The sequence below is a fragment of the Podarcis liolepis genome (assembly GCF_965112155.1).
Source record: "Podarcis liolepis genome assembly, chromosome: 15".
NCBI classification, from domain to species: Eukaryota; Metazoa; Chordata; class Lepidosauria; order Squamata; family Lacertidae; genus Podarcis; species Podarcis liolepis.
In genome coordinates, this window is record NC_139566.1 from 32,299,957 (window position 1) to 32,315,038 (window position 15,082).

Genomic DNA, 15,082 nt, shown 5'->3' on the forward strand with positions numbered 1-15,082 from the left:
AGCTTAAACTCTAAAAATGGTGTACACCCTCCTGCCCCCAACTGAAATAACAATATTGAAAATATTGAACATTCTAAAACAATGATGGGGGACACCTGTGGCCCTCTAAGAGTTGCTAGACACCAACTCCCATCAGTCCCAGCCAGCTAGCTATACAGTTGTACCTTGATTCTCAAATAGAATGTGTTCTGGGAGTCTGTTCAACTTCTGGAACTGTTTGAAAACCAAGATACAGCTTCTGATTGGCTGCAGGAGCGTCCTGCAGCCAATCAGAAGCCATGGAAGCCGTGCCGGATGTTCGGCTTGTGAAAATCATTCGAAAACTGGAACACTCACTTCTGGTTTCCGATTGTTCGGGAGCCAAAACATATGAGTTCCAAGGGGTTTGGCAACCAAGGTATGACTGTATTGATGTGATGGCAGATGAGTGTTAGAGATCAAGATCTAAATTTGGGGGATTGCAGTTCAATGGGAGAAATGTTCGTTTTAAAAATTACTCAATGGTATTGAAAACATTAGCTTAAGAAGCTACTGAGTATATAAGCAGGTCAGGGGCAATGGAAGTTGTGGTCCAGCAATGTTTGGCGATCCTTTCCAGAAACACCCAGTGGTTATCAAAACAATATCAGCAGCAGGACTAACCACAAGAGCAGAGGACTAATTCTGTTTGTGGAATTAAAGAGGGAGATAAATGAACCACCCATGAAAGGGTGTTCTGGAGTTCCAGGGCTGCATTTGCAAAGGCCCTGCTGCTTGTTGGGATCTTTTTGATTTTAGATACGTAACAGATGATCCATAAGATGCTGCCAAGGATATCTTCACTCAGGACTCCCTTAATAATTATTGAGGTTTCCTCCCCCTCCCCCAATAATTGATACACAGGCTGAAGCCCTTGGATGTAGAATTCATGAAAGCACTTCATGGGAAAGTCAACATTGTCCCTGTGATTGCCAAGGCAGACACTTTGACACTGAAGGAGAGAGAGAGACTGAAAAGAAGGGTATGTATAAGCTTTTAAAATGAAATGCCACATCCCGTTTCCAATGAGTTTGTATCTGCTATATGCCTTAGAAAGTTGTGTATCTGTTTGCTATGCATTTGGACACCTCTTGAGATCCCATAACCAAATTATGGTTCCTGATATCACTTTAAAAAAAAAATATGATTGGACACCATTTTGAATCAGGATAGAGCACTGATTTTGTTTTGTTTTGTGCAGTCCCGGAGCAAATGCCGAGTAGAAGGCTGCTTGCATTATATTAAGAATGTGTGCAGTCCACCTTTATTCCGTAATGAATTTCATTCATGCTTCCCATCAATTAAATTTACAGGGTGTCTGGCATAAGGAGGGAGGCAGCTGAGAAACACCTGTTCTAAGGGAGGAGGGGGAGTATACTTTCTCTGTGTTTTCAGATGACACAATTTGGTTATTATGGGCATCATTTTAGATGGTCTCTTTAATTTCTGGTGCAGAAGGGGGTGTGCCTCTTCTGACATGGCACTTGAAACCTGCATCTTTTGTGTTTTGTATTTTTTTAAAAATATTTTTGTTCAATCTGTTCTCCTGCTAATCGGACAGCATGTTTTAGTCTGTCAAATGGGCAGGATTGAGCGTTATTCTTAATTGCTCTTCATTTTTCAAAAAGGTAATGAATAAATCAGGGGGTGAGGAAGGAATAAACGCAACCAAAGCAAGCTGTTTGTTTTCCTTATCATGAGCATTTACACACCACTCTTCAATTAAATTCCCTTGCATTAAAAGGGAGAAAAGGACTGTTGATCTTCACAATCATGGGAGGGTGGGAATCAAACTCGTTTTATGTAGGTCATTTCATTCAAAAAGTAGCATTTTGATTGATGGAACTGCCTGGGGTGTGTTTACATTTCAAAGGTACACTGGTATTTATATATTTTGCGCCACGATTTTATACTGATTCCATAAAGATGGAATTGCCTGTTCCTTATTAGTTAATTAAGTAATTAGTTGCAAAAAGTATAATGTGCTAGAGCTCTTTCCAGGCTGCTGTCTGATAATGCAAATGAGCTGAAACTATTCCCCTTAGTCTAGATTTAACAATGCACACTTGTAAACGTTCGCTATTTGTTTCGCTTTAAATCAGAGATTGAGAACCTTATTCAGCCAGCATGCCATTCTGGGCAGCCAGTGGGGGTGGGGACATGTGGGTGGGGGCCAGGCAGGACCAGAGGCAGACGTGGGTGGAGCAATGAATGCAGATTTTACCTTTGTAGGTTGGTTTCTACACACACACACACACACACACATGCATCCACCCCTGTCCTCCAGACTAGCAGGAGGAAAGATCAGAGTTTGAGAATGCATTCCAGCCACGCTGAAACACTTGGGGTGTGAAGCAGGGCTGGTGGAGAGTTCAAGAGCTGCATTGTCCCCTGCCCCAGCCTGAGGTTCCTCACCGCTGCTTTAAATGAACACCAGCTGCAACAAAACCGTTGCCTAATAAGGAGCACTTAAAGGACAAATAAATATAAACATCTTAGCCCTTTGGTCCGCTTGGGTCAGCCATTGTTACCAGCAGCTTAACCAGGATTGAATGCTTTTAATGTTGATCCAGAGCTTTGAAAGCTTAGCTACTGTATATTTTTCTAACTCAAAAAACATCTCTCTATTCAAAATCTGTAATCAAGGCAGGGCGTCAGGATCTGCCTCTCCTGATGGAGCTTTGAAGCCTTTGCTAGGCTTTTTTTAGATGTCTCTGCCATTTGGCAATCAATCTAAGGTAATGCGAGGGGGTTTTGGGGCTTTGTTTTTTGTCCTGAATTGTGGAGATGTTTTTTTTTTCTTTTTTGGAATAAGCAGAAAGCTTAGTTGTGGGGCTTCTGTCAAGGAAACCCAGCTTGGTGTAATTCCTGTTTTGACTCTGTGGAATTCTTCAAACTTCGTTTTTCATTTTTAATATAAAAACACCCTTCTTTTGAGTGAGAAGAATTGGAAGGCAGTTTCACAAGCTGTGTGCTGCAAAGCCGCAAGAGGAAATCTGCTCAAAAGAATGATTACATGAGAATGGGGATTTGGGGGGTGGGGGGAGGGAACCTTGGATTTTGACTTCTTAACACATTTCCCCGGGGAATGCTAATCTTTAGGAACCACAGAACCTCCTGGGGCCAATAAAACCGATGTCCGAAGCAGCAAAATGTTGCTTCATTGTTGGGAATATGAAAAGCAGTTTGTTTTTCCTTGAGATTTGCTCCCCCCCTTTCCCCTTTCAGGAAAGCACTTGGCTGAACAGCTGTGATATATTATTCCAGCACCCTTGTTGGGTTTTTCCCGCCATTGTTCCTCTTTTATCACTACGATCTCTGCCCAGAGAAATGGGCTTTCTTGTTCCGTGCCTCTGGTGAAAGGCGAATTGCAATGCCACCCTGCTCCTCTGCATTGGGACTGACTTTCTGTTGTGTAGCAAATGCTAGAGATGCTGTGCCTTTAAAACCAAGCTGTGTCAGGCATGCCTCCTCAAGGAAGTATTGAGATTTGCATAGAGAATACAGTTTCCTTCTCCAGTGTGTTGGGTTTTTGGGTGGACTGGGCCTGGATGTTGTTGGCTGTTTATCTCATTTAATGATTGACGGTGCAGAAGGCCGTAGAGCAACTCTATTGCTTTCCCTTTCTGTGAAGTCTTTCTTGGGGAACTTTTTTAGTGCTTGGATTGACCACTGACCCCTTCCGTTCTTCATATCCCATTCTGGCTGAATGGGCTGGTTCAGAGCATCAGATGTACCATATTCGGCCCATCACCACTGCTTCATCTCTTTACCTGTGCGCTGGCGTTGATGCTTCTGTTGTGGTGCATTTAAACCACAGTTTCCCATTCGAACCAGGAAACTGTGGCTTAATCTCTGATTACTAACCAGGGATATATATCTAGAATCTGATCCCAGTTAGTAAGACAAAATTAAACCAGAGATTCTGGAAACTGTGGTTTGCACAAACCACAATAGAAACAACACCATGCTGGTATGGAGAAGGGAGCATGTGGAAAGGCTGCTTGTTCTCAGCTTAGTAAATGGCTTATTAATTCAAGGTAGTTTTTCTGAGGGATGTGGGTGGTGCTGTGGTCTAAACTACAGAGCCTAGGGCTTGCTGATCGGAATGTCGGCAGTTCGAATCTCTGTGACAGGGTGAGCTCCCGTTGTTCGGTCCCAGCTCCTGCCCACCTAGCAGTTTGAAAGCACGTCAAGTGCAAGTAGATAAATAGGTACCGCTCTGGCAAGAAGGTAAACAGCATTTCCGTGCGCTGCTCTGGTTTGCCAGAAGTGGCTTAGTTATGCTGGCCACATGACCCGGAATCTGTCTGTGGACAAATGCTGGCTCCCTCTGCCTATAGAGTGAGATGAGTATGCAACCCCAGAGTTATCTGTGACTGGACATAGCGGTCAGGGGTACCTTTACCCTTACCTTTTAGTGTTGTCTGAACAAGAACTACTGGCCTTTCACAAGTCAGGATTTTCTCTGGATGTCTTGGGTTTTCTCTCCAGAAGCCCAGTTGCTTCAAAATCATGCCTTTGGGAGGCTTGCTGGATTTTACACAATTGAAAATTATCTTAGTCTTTTGGGTTCTGTGCGGGAGGAAACGCCAATTCATAATTTTGTTAAGCTTCAAAGTGCGTCACGATTGCTTCCCCTCCCAAATAACAGCTGAATTTTGCAGTGCTAAACCGATTCATTCCCTGTTGCAAAATTATTTTTTCTTTTTCTTTTACCAAACACTCCTCGTTCCCCAATAACAAGCTAAAGAATCAATAACTCTTAACTATTTTTCTGTCTAGGGATAGTGTTTAAACAGTAACTTCATATTGCAATCTAGCGGCATTTGCTAGTGGAAGCAATCAATTTAATTTAATCACCACGAAGGAGTGTAAGAAAAATGAAAGAATAGGTCAGTGCTTTAGGAACAAATCCCTTAATAGCTGAAATAATGCAAGCTCTGGGGTTTGAGTGGCAACAACATAAGAATACAATTTATTATTAATGGTAATCATTTCATTTATGTCACACCTTTCTCTCCGAGGAGCTCAAGGTGGTGTACACGGTTTTCCCTCTTCTAATTTACTGTATTTTTCGCTCCATAAGACGCACCTGACCATAAGACGAACCTAGTTTTTAGAGGAGGAAAGCAAGAAAAAAAATATTCTGAACGAAACAGTGGATGTATGATTTTTGTGGTTCATGCTGTGGCCACAGACATGTGATCTGATGGTGAATTTGGGGTAACCCAATGCAAAAATCCTGAGGATCCACGTGGATCCGTGCTTTGTAACCACGCTTTTGTGCCATTGCGGCCCCACGCAACAGTGGGTGCATGATTTTGCTTTAGTTTTCTTGTTTCCCCCCTTTGCGAATTTGCTGTCTTTACCTCTTCCCTCCCAGGCAGCCTCCTTTATCTCTAGCGTCCCAGATCTCTCTCCCCGATTGGCAAATGATCAACGGCTTTGTTTCAACACCCACTTCTCGCTTTTTTTTTTTTTTAAAAAAGCATGATCTGCTTTTTGCCCCTGGGCAATTCGGCTCCAAGGACCACACAATTCACTCCATAAGACGAACAGACATTTCCCCTTACTTTTTAGGAAGAAAGAAGTGCGTCTTATAGAGCAAAAAATACGGTAATCCCAAAAACAACACCTTGAGATAGGTTAGACCAGTGTTTCCCAACCTTTTTTGGGCAAAGGCACACTTGTTTGATGAAAAAAATCTCGAGGCACACCACCATTACAGCCCCGTGACGTCAGCGCGCAGCGTCACGCCGGGAGGGGCGCACGAAAGTGTAACTTTCAATTTTTTCCCCTCCCCCTTGCCGGGGAACCTCCAAGCTTTGGGGGTGGGGGGGGAGGAGGCAGCAAAGCGAGGGACTGAGGGACCCTAACCCTAACCCTAACCCTCACCGATCACCCGGGAAAGCATGCGAACGAGGAGCCCCCGTGTCCTGCTCCCGGCAGCGGACGGCACAAAGCGAGGAGGCCTGGACAAGGCAGCACGCTCCCCGCTCTCGCTGCATCGGGGCTTTTCTCCTCCAGGCCGCTTTTGAAGTCCCCTTCTCCGCTCCCAAGAGCCGGAGCCGCTGCTTCCAGGCCCTGTCCGAGCCCCGACTTGTGGCCTCACTTCGAGGAGCGCCTGTTGCTGGGGACGGGGCTGCATCCTCCTCAGCCGCCGCCTCGCTTCCTTCCAGGAGACCCGACGGCTCCACCTCTCCTGCTCGCCCTCCTGCGCCCGCAGCAGACCGAGACCTCCCCGCCCCCGCCTGGCTCGGCCCTACCTGGGCGCCTCCAAGCCCGGCCGGCTCCGCGTCGCGCTCCACGCCGGGCAGCTGCAGCAGGGGCTGCGCGGGGGCGCGCGGCGGCCCGGCTGAGCGCGCCCCGGAGCCGCCGCGCCGTCGCTCGCGAGTCCCTCCGAGAGCCCTCGGGACTGACTCCGGAGTCGCGAGGCGGCGCGTCGCCCAGGGAAGGGGCGGCTTCCCACAAGTCCTCCGGGAAGCAAACGCCCTCGCCCGCCTCCCTCCAGGCAACATCTCGCGGCACACCAGGCAACATCTCACGGCACACTAGTGTGCCGCGGAACACCGGTTGGGAAACACTGGGTTAGACTGAGAGTGAGTGACTGGCCCAAGGTAACCCAGGGAGATTCATACCTGGGCGAGGATTTGAACCCTGGTCTCCCAGATCCAAGTCTCAACACACTGCACCACTGCAGGCTCTCAGAATTCATGTATGTACACCTAATGTAGAATGTAACTAAAAATCGCCCCTGTGTTTTTGTCTCTTGCTTGCCTGCACCCATAGGTTTTAGATGAGATTTCTGAACATGGCATAAGGATTTACCAATTACCTGATGCAGATTCTGATGAGGACGAGGAATTCAAAGAACAGACCCGAGTTCTGAAGGTGGGTTCAACATCAACAGGTGCTAAATTAGGCATTTGTCTAATTTAAATGTATTCCTCACGTAGGTGTTAGTTTTGCTATAATTATTGTATATAGGAAGGCATATTTACTTCCCATTTTTGCAGTTGGAATAATACCCTTGCCAACATCTCACAACTCCAGTTTCTGAGCCTGTAGCAGAAATTACCTTTACCTTTGCAAAAAAAGGTAATATATCAATGTATATTTTTTTTAAAAAAGCTTCCCATGAGTTAAAAGTTTGCACTTCAACATAAATGAAAATGGAGATTTCTGTGGAATGTTGTGCCAAAACTTTTGAACAGTCAGGGTATATTAAGTGGCAAGTTGACTCGTACCATCAGCATTATTCATTGATGATCTTATAAAATGGAATTTATTGACTCATCTAGGCTAGCATTCCTTTTGCTGTGATTGGGTCCAACCAACTTATTGAAGTGAAAGGGAAAAAGATCAGAGGTCGCCTGTATCCCTGGGGAGTGGTGGAAGTCGAGAATCCGGAGCACAATGATTTCCTGAAGTTACGCACCATGCTGGTGTAAGTAGAGTCCCTTATTTAGTCTTAAACTACAGGCATCTCTAACAAAATGTGTTTGTTAGAGAGAGATCCCTCTTGTACATACTGTCCACAAAAACATATTCGCCTGTTTAGCTGCAAGGTTTACGTGAGAACTCTGCTTCTTTCTTTATACTGAAACTGCTTTTGTCTTTTGTTTCTTGGCTAAATAATCAATAAAAATATGTTGTTAGGAAATAGGTGGCTTGCTTAAAATCTGGCTTGCTTTAATTGGAATGTACCATATTTTGAAGCAGAAATCCTTAAAGGAATTTAAATTTGAAATGTCAGGATGTTTCAGAATTCATCTTGATCATATTGCAGCTCTGACTGGCAAGGGGGATTCTTGGAATCTGAGTTATTTCAATATTTGCTTTTGCAAGAGATTGAAGTTGATTTTAGTTTTATTCTGCAGTGTGTATCTGTTCTGAATCATAGCCACAAGATATGTTATAGCTTCCTTGTCAATGTACAGATTTCTCTCTTTCACCCCTCCTCGACTAATGCATGTTATCTCCTCTAACAATGCAATTGTACCAAAAAAGATTTGAAACAAGTCAAGCGGAGCATTCCTTGCAGCAAGTGCTGAGAAACTAAATATAGTAAAATTCCAGGAATATGTTAGGGCTGATAATCCAAAAAGTGCTACTTAGCTGTGTGACTCTTAATAATGTCTGAGTTATTCCTCCTAGGGTAATTCCATTAATCAGGCTTTGTGGGTTACAGCAATGCTGTGGCATTTGATTCCATTAGACATCCTTGGCTTGGTAAAGTTCCAGTCAAAGATTTCCCCCTGCTGGATTGTTTCCATGTCACATGTGACATTCACCTTTGAAGCCACAGTGATAGTGAAGACTATTTCTGCAAGTAAGGTGGAGGTCAGATTCTATATTTTATTGTGTCTGTAGGTCAAGTGAAAAGGCTGACTTGATGGAAGAGTACATCCACTTTACATGCTACTGTAATCCCATCTTCCTTCACATATGATACTTTCCAGGCTAGGAAGTTCCTCTTAGCATCACATTTAAGAAAACATCCCAGATAAATATTTTTCTAAAGCAGGTGGACCTGTGCGAAGCTTACCAATATGTATCACCGCAGTAGAGAATTGTTGAGGATGTGGGTTGTAGGAACAGAATACTGTCTGTTTTTGAAGTTTGGAATCGGTTAAGATTTAAATTAAGCTTACGGATCTTGTCATTGAAAAGACAGGAAATATAGCATTTCAGTTATTATGGGTTAGTAAAAATGGAGAAAACCATTCATTCATTCATTCATTGAATTTATATACCACCCTATACCTGCAGGGCTCAGGGCAGTTCACAGAATAAACAATGGATTGGGGGAACATAGGAGGCTGCCTTATATTGAGCCAGACCATTGGTCTACCTAGCTCAGTACTATCTGCACTGACTGGCAATGGCTCTCCAAGGGTTCAGACATGGAGTCTTCCCCACCTTTAAACAGTCACTTCTTCCACAAAGAATCCTGGGAAAGGTCGTTTTAGGATGCTGAGAGTTGTTAGGAGAAACCCCTCTTCACCCAACAGAGATCCTTGGGAAGAGGGATTGATTGTGAAACCACTCTGGGAATTGTAGTTCAGTGAGGGGAATAGGGAGGTCTTCTAACAAATCTCAAACACTTTACAGACTGCAATTCTCAGCATTCTTTGACAGAAGCAGTGACTCTGTGGTGGTATAATAGTACTTTAAACATATGGTGTGGAGAGTATGGGCCTGAAACAAGATTTTTCTGTTTATTTTTTTAAATAGTGGTTGAATTTTCTATTCTTAGCCCAAATTTATGTATTTGTGGGCTCCTCAGTTGTTTTTGTTGAGTTCTGTGTTGCCCATTTATAACTTCATTCTGTTTTTATTACATGTATAAATTTCCTTGCACGTGGATTTCAGGCACAGTCGTACCTTGGAAGTCAAACGGAATTTGTTCCAGAAGTCCGCTCGACTTCCAAAATGTTCGAAAACCAAAGCATGGCTTCTGATTGGCTGCAGGAAGCTCCTGCAGCCAATCTGAAGCCATGGAAGCCTTGTTGGACATTTGGCTTCCAAAAGAATGTTCGAAAACTGGAACACTCACTTCCGGGTTTGAGCGTTCTGGAGTCGATTTGTTTTGGAGCCAAGGTGTTCGAGATCCAAGGTACAACTGTATTTTGGCCAAGAAGTGAAAAGCATTGGCATGAATCATGTCTGTAAAGGCTGTGATGCTTCTTTTTATCCAGTTAAGAGAGGAACCTAACTTAATAAAATTTGACTCAGGAGCTACTGGCAAAGGAAGTTAAAAGCTGCGTTTCTCGTTTCAGGACCCACATGCAGGATCTTCAAGAAGTGACTCAAGATTTGCACTACGAAAACTTCCGGTCAGAGAGGCTAAAACGCACCGGCAAGTGAGTCTCTCTCTTGAGTTGTGCTTTCTCGCTTAAGACTCTGCCCAGCCTTGCTCTTAAAAGTAGCTTCAGAAACAACCCCCTCCCCAACTCCTGAATCTGCTGATCTCATTCTCGTAACCTCTCCCTTCCTTTTCCTAGCCTGAAAACACACACGGAAACCAAGGGGAAGGGGCTCCTGTTTCAAATTGCTTCCTCTGTGTTAATTAACGGGAAGAAACCACTGATCCAGCTAGGATGGTGTGTGTGTGTGTGTGTGTGTGTGCGCGCGCGCGCACATGCAAGCTCCAGAAAGTATACCAGCTAAGGGCTTTGTGAAATATGACATCTCTCTTCCCCACCCAGTATTCATTCAGTAATTGATGTAATATTTGGGTTGTATCCAAACTTGTCTTGTTTCCGCAAGAACTGCAGCTTGCTCAATGGAGAGTCCACTCCCATGCACCCCCCAGATCTGTCCTGGGGATTCCCCTGATCCTCTGGAGGTGTCTTTAGGTATGTGCAAATGGGTCGACCTTGTCAGATGCAACCCTTTATTCTTATGTTGCCCATCTGACTTGGGCCGTTTAGATAGATATTGGGAATATGCATACAAACATTGAAATCTGCCTTATACTACGTCAGGCTGTTTGTTCATCTAGCCGTATTATGTCTGTTCTGTCCGGCGGCAGCTCTCCAGACCAAAATCTTCTCCCAATGCTGCTCCCTGAGATCCATAATCTAGGATTGTGACACACTGTAGTTCTGTAGTACAGCACATGCTTTTCATACAGAGAGTCCCAGGCTCAGCCACTGGAATCTCCAGTTAAAATGGATCGGGTAGCTGGATATGGGAAAGCCCAAGTCCCTAGAGAACTGTTGCCGTTGTAGACAATAGGTGACAATTAATCTGACCTGGCATAAGTCTGTTTCTGGTGTTTTAAACTAAATATTTTAGGGACTGAGCCTTCTGCATGCAGTGCTGTGGCCCCTTCCCTGTCTCATGCGTAGATCTCACAGCAATTCCTATACGTCTTGCACATATCTCGTATATTTTAAGACAGCATGCGCAGATGGTCACAGTGGTCCACGTTCAGAGTCCCTATTTGCAGACTTCACTGGAAAGGCAAAGGGCTGTTTTCACACATGTTCATCTATTGATGTCAAGTTGAGATCTGTGTGCCTGAATGAACCATCCCCAAACCAAATCAAACACCATATGGACAGAACTTTTAAATGCCCTCTCAAATGCAGTGTGTTCAATGCTGTTATAACTCACTAATTCAGCTGTGGCTTGTTGAGTGCCGAGGAATCAGTCAAGTGGTGTTCATGCCTGTGAAGCTTGACTCTTCAACCTTCAGAAATGTGCAGTGGTACCTCGGGTTACATACGCTTCAGGTTACGTATGCTTCAGGTTACAGACTCTGCTAACCCAGAGATATTACCTTGGGTTAAGAACTTTGCTTCAGGATGAGGACAGAAATCGTGCTCTACGGCACAGTGGCAGCAGGAGGCCCCGTTAGCTAAAGTGGTGCTTCAGGTTAAGAACAGTTTCAGGTTAAGAATGGACCTCCGGAACGAATTAAGTATGTAACCAGAAGTACTACTGTAGTCCAATGATTCTTGATTGAGAATGTCCCAGCTTCCTTCTCTCTGTGTTAATTTTATATAACCAGGCAAATTATCTTGGCTAAAAATGTCTTAATTCCTCTTCCTGATGCCACTCTAAACTCACTTCAGTCCCTCTGTGTGAATATTGTGCCCTTGACCATTCTGTTTTTAGTGTGTGAATCTTTTCTGTTCGTGTTGTGCCTTTCCTGACAAAAAAACTTGTTTCTCTTTGATATCGCTCGGCGCGAGAGTGCAGAAATATTTCTAGTTAAGGAAATGACTGTGTGTGTCTGGGCTGGTTCTTTGTTTTATAACTTGGTGCCATAGGGTGTGGGTAGGGGGGTAGGCAGAGGAAATGGCTCCACTGAAGTGTAGGACAGAATTAGGGTGTAAAAATCCAGGAAATTCCTTATACAAAACAAGAGTGAAGAATGAGAAGGTGACAGCTGCAAGGCTGCCTGGGCTTGAGAAAACTGCAGAAAGGCAATTCCTCCTTTGCATTTTTGGAGAAGGGTTACAATATGGAAACTCGGGTCAAATCATTGTCTGAATTCTAATTGGCTACATCTACAGCAGTCGGTAAATGAATAAAACAGTTGCCCTGAAGCAAAAAAAGCATATTTCTTTGCTTTTTAGATCAGATGTTGCCAGATTCCCAACTTGCATCAGCCTCAACCAGCACGGCCAGTGATCTGGGATGCTGAAAGTTATAGTCTAACAACATCCCTGTTTTTAGATAATGCAGGGCTTAATCCCAGAAGAGACGTTCCCACCTGTAAAGGAGGAAATTCCTCTTCTAAGACGGTTTTTGCCACCTGCATATTTGTAAGAACTTGCATTGAAAACACGTATTTTTTTAAAAAAAATCTGTCTGATTAAAGGAGCTAGGTTTCTTTTCCAGCTGAACAAATTATTTTTAATAAAACCAATTTGTCTAGTTGGCTGCATTATGTTTCTGCTCAAGATCTGAACCCTTGTCCTTTAGCGCCTGTGATGCTAATGTGCATTTCTTGTACCTGACAGGCCTGTTGAAGAAGAAGTTGTGGACAAAGACAGGATCCTTCAGCAGAAGGAGGCGGAGGTAAGCTTGCGAGCAAAACTAAGTTAACATCTCATTAGCAGGCGCTCGGCTGAATTGATGACATTCTGAATGAGTGCAAATAAAAATAAATCCATTTGAGTACAATCCTTATTTCTGGCGTCAGAAGAGCCCTGTTGGATCGGACCAAAGGCCCATCTTGGTCTCGCATCCTGTTGTCATAGTGGCCAACCAGATGCTTCCGGGAAGTCCAGAAACAGAACTTGAGCACCATAGTCCTCTTTCAACTGGTATTCAGAGGCACATTATTTACTTAAAAGCATTTATATACGCTTAATACTTTGAATGGGACGTGGGTGGCGCTGTGGGTTAAACCACAGCGCCTAGGGCTTGCCGATCAGAAGGTCGGTGGTTCGAATCCCCACAATGGGGTGAGCTCCTGTTGCTCGGTCCCTGCTCCTGCCAACCTAGCAGTTCGAAAGCACGTCGAAGTGCAAGTAGATAAATAGGTACCACTCTGGCGGGAAGGTAAACGGCGTTTCTGTGCACTGCTCTGGTTCGCCCGAAAGCGGCTTAGTCATGCTTGCCACATGACCCGGAAGCTGTACGCCAGCTCCCTTGGTCAATAAAGCGAGATGAGCGCCGCAACCCCAGAGTTGGCCATGACTGGACCTAATGGTCAGGGGTCCCTTTACCTTTTAATACTTTGAATAACTCTAAGAGGTGTACAGTCTAAAAAAAGAAACTATATATCACAAAAAAACCAAAGCACAACCTGAAACCAGTAAAACAGCATTATATAAAAAGACACACACAAGCACATACAAATGAATGAATTTGTCTCCTGCCCTTTTAAAGCCATCCAGGTTGGTGGACATTGATACACCTTGTGGAAGTGAACCTCACAGTTACAACTATGTGCTCTATGAAGTCGTTCTTCCTGTTGCCTGTCCTGAAGTGCCCTCTCTTCTGCTTTATTGGATCATCCCCTAATTTTAGTCTTGTGAGTGAGGGCCTACCTGCTTTCTTCACACCACTCCTATTTTAACACACCTGTGTCACGTCCGCCTCCCTGCACCTTATTCAGCTTTTTTTCTAATATGGAAAGCTGCAAATGTTGCACCTCTTTTTTCATAAGGGAGCTGCAGTCTCTCAATCGTTTTGGTTGTCCTTTACAGCATCTTTTCCAGCTCTATGATGTACTTTTCCTAGTGCAGCCACCAGATCTGTGCACGGTATCCCATATCCTTGCCCGCTTCAAAAGTGTGGCCCATTGTATATTATTCCGCTTCTGTTTGATAGCTAAACATCTGGCGCCCACTGCTGGCTGTTTCTACTTGTCACAGCCATCTATCTGTTCCCCACCTTACTTCAAATATGTAAATCCTTTCACATTGGAAGCTGGCATGTTAGCAGAGAAAAAGTCTTGCAGTCCAGATTAATTTTTGACATGCTGGTTCCCCCCCTGTAGGAATCCTCCCCTTTCTCCCCACCCCTGACCCCCAACAAGGTGCGGGAACATTTTGTCAGGGTGAAGTGGTTAAGACTAGATTCAGGTTTGAGAACGAGGCCTGAGACAAATTTGTTAATAGCTATTTTTGGGTGAATTTGGCCTCCAGTTAATCAGTGGGGAAGCCTTTGTTTTACCTTGGGTTACATACGCTTCAGGTTACATATGCTTCAGGTTACAGACTTCGCTAACCCAGAAATAGTACCTCGGGTTAAGAACTTTGCTTCAGGATGAGAACAGAAATTGTGCTTCAGCAGTGGCAGTAGGAGGCCCCACTAGCTAAAGTGGTGCTTTAGGTTAAGAACAGTTTCAGGTTAAGAACGGACCTCTGGAACGAATTAAGTACTTAACCCGAGGTACCACTGTAGTTGATTAGGATTTTCACATTGTTAAAATAAAATATTGCGGTCCCTTATTACCTGTCCGCCTCCCAGTTCCTCTACCTCCCTCAGCCCTTGTGTGTGTGTCCCCCTCCCTTTTTAATCACAGCTTTTCCACTTTGGTTGTTCATTGTTTGGCATGTCAGGCTTGCATGCTCAGATAAGGGTTAGTGCCGTTTTGGGGTCCCAGATGAACAACCATTATTACATCTGAGACATCACCATCCCTGCATTGTCTCTCCCACTGCTTCTGGTTGTGTAGGTATTAGTTCCAAAACTGCACTCCAAATTTCTCGGAAGCTTGGCTTCTTGCGTAGTTTACGGAGCAGGATTTTGTCAAGGGCTGCTAATGGCAGGAGGTCTTGTAGGAGGAAGCCTTTGTAAACTGGAAGAGTGTTGGCTCTTATTTTCTTTCGAGCCTGCTAGCTTCCCCTGAACGATGTCATGTTTGTTTGTATCACATTTAATCCCGCCATTCCTCATAGTTGCTCGGGGTGATGCAGATGGTTCTTCCTTCCCCCTCTGTCTGCACAGCAACCCTGTGGGGTAGATTAGACCAAGATTGGTCCAAGGTGACCTAGTGAACTTCACGGTCGCCAGAGGCGCTGAACCTGAGTTATCTCTGGTTCCAGTCCAACACTAACCATTACACCACTTTGGCTGTCCACACATAGGG

The 15,082-nt window shown here is 44.5% G+C and overlaps 1 protein-coding gene across 2 annotated transcripts in view; it reads left to right on the plus strand.

Moving 5' to 3' along the window:
- Nucleotides 1-15,082, plus strand: part of LOC310695094 (septin-2) — a 125,456-nt gene that overhangs the window by 84,035 nt on the left and 26,339 nt on the right. For both annotated transcript variants that reach the window (XM_083479069.1, XM_083479068.1), the window contains exons 7-11: nt 883-1,000; nt 6,811-6,912; nt 7,323-7,468; nt 9,804-9,887; nt 12,501-12,558. In XM_083479069.1, the coding sequence (XP_083335195.1) occupies nt 883-1,000; nt 6,811-6,912; nt 7,323-7,468; nt 9,804-9,887; nt 12,501-12,558 (508 nt within the window). The remainder of the gene's footprint in view (nt 1-882; nt 1,001-6,810; nt 6,913-7,322; nt 7,469-9,803; nt 9,888-12,500; nt 12,559-15,082) is intronic.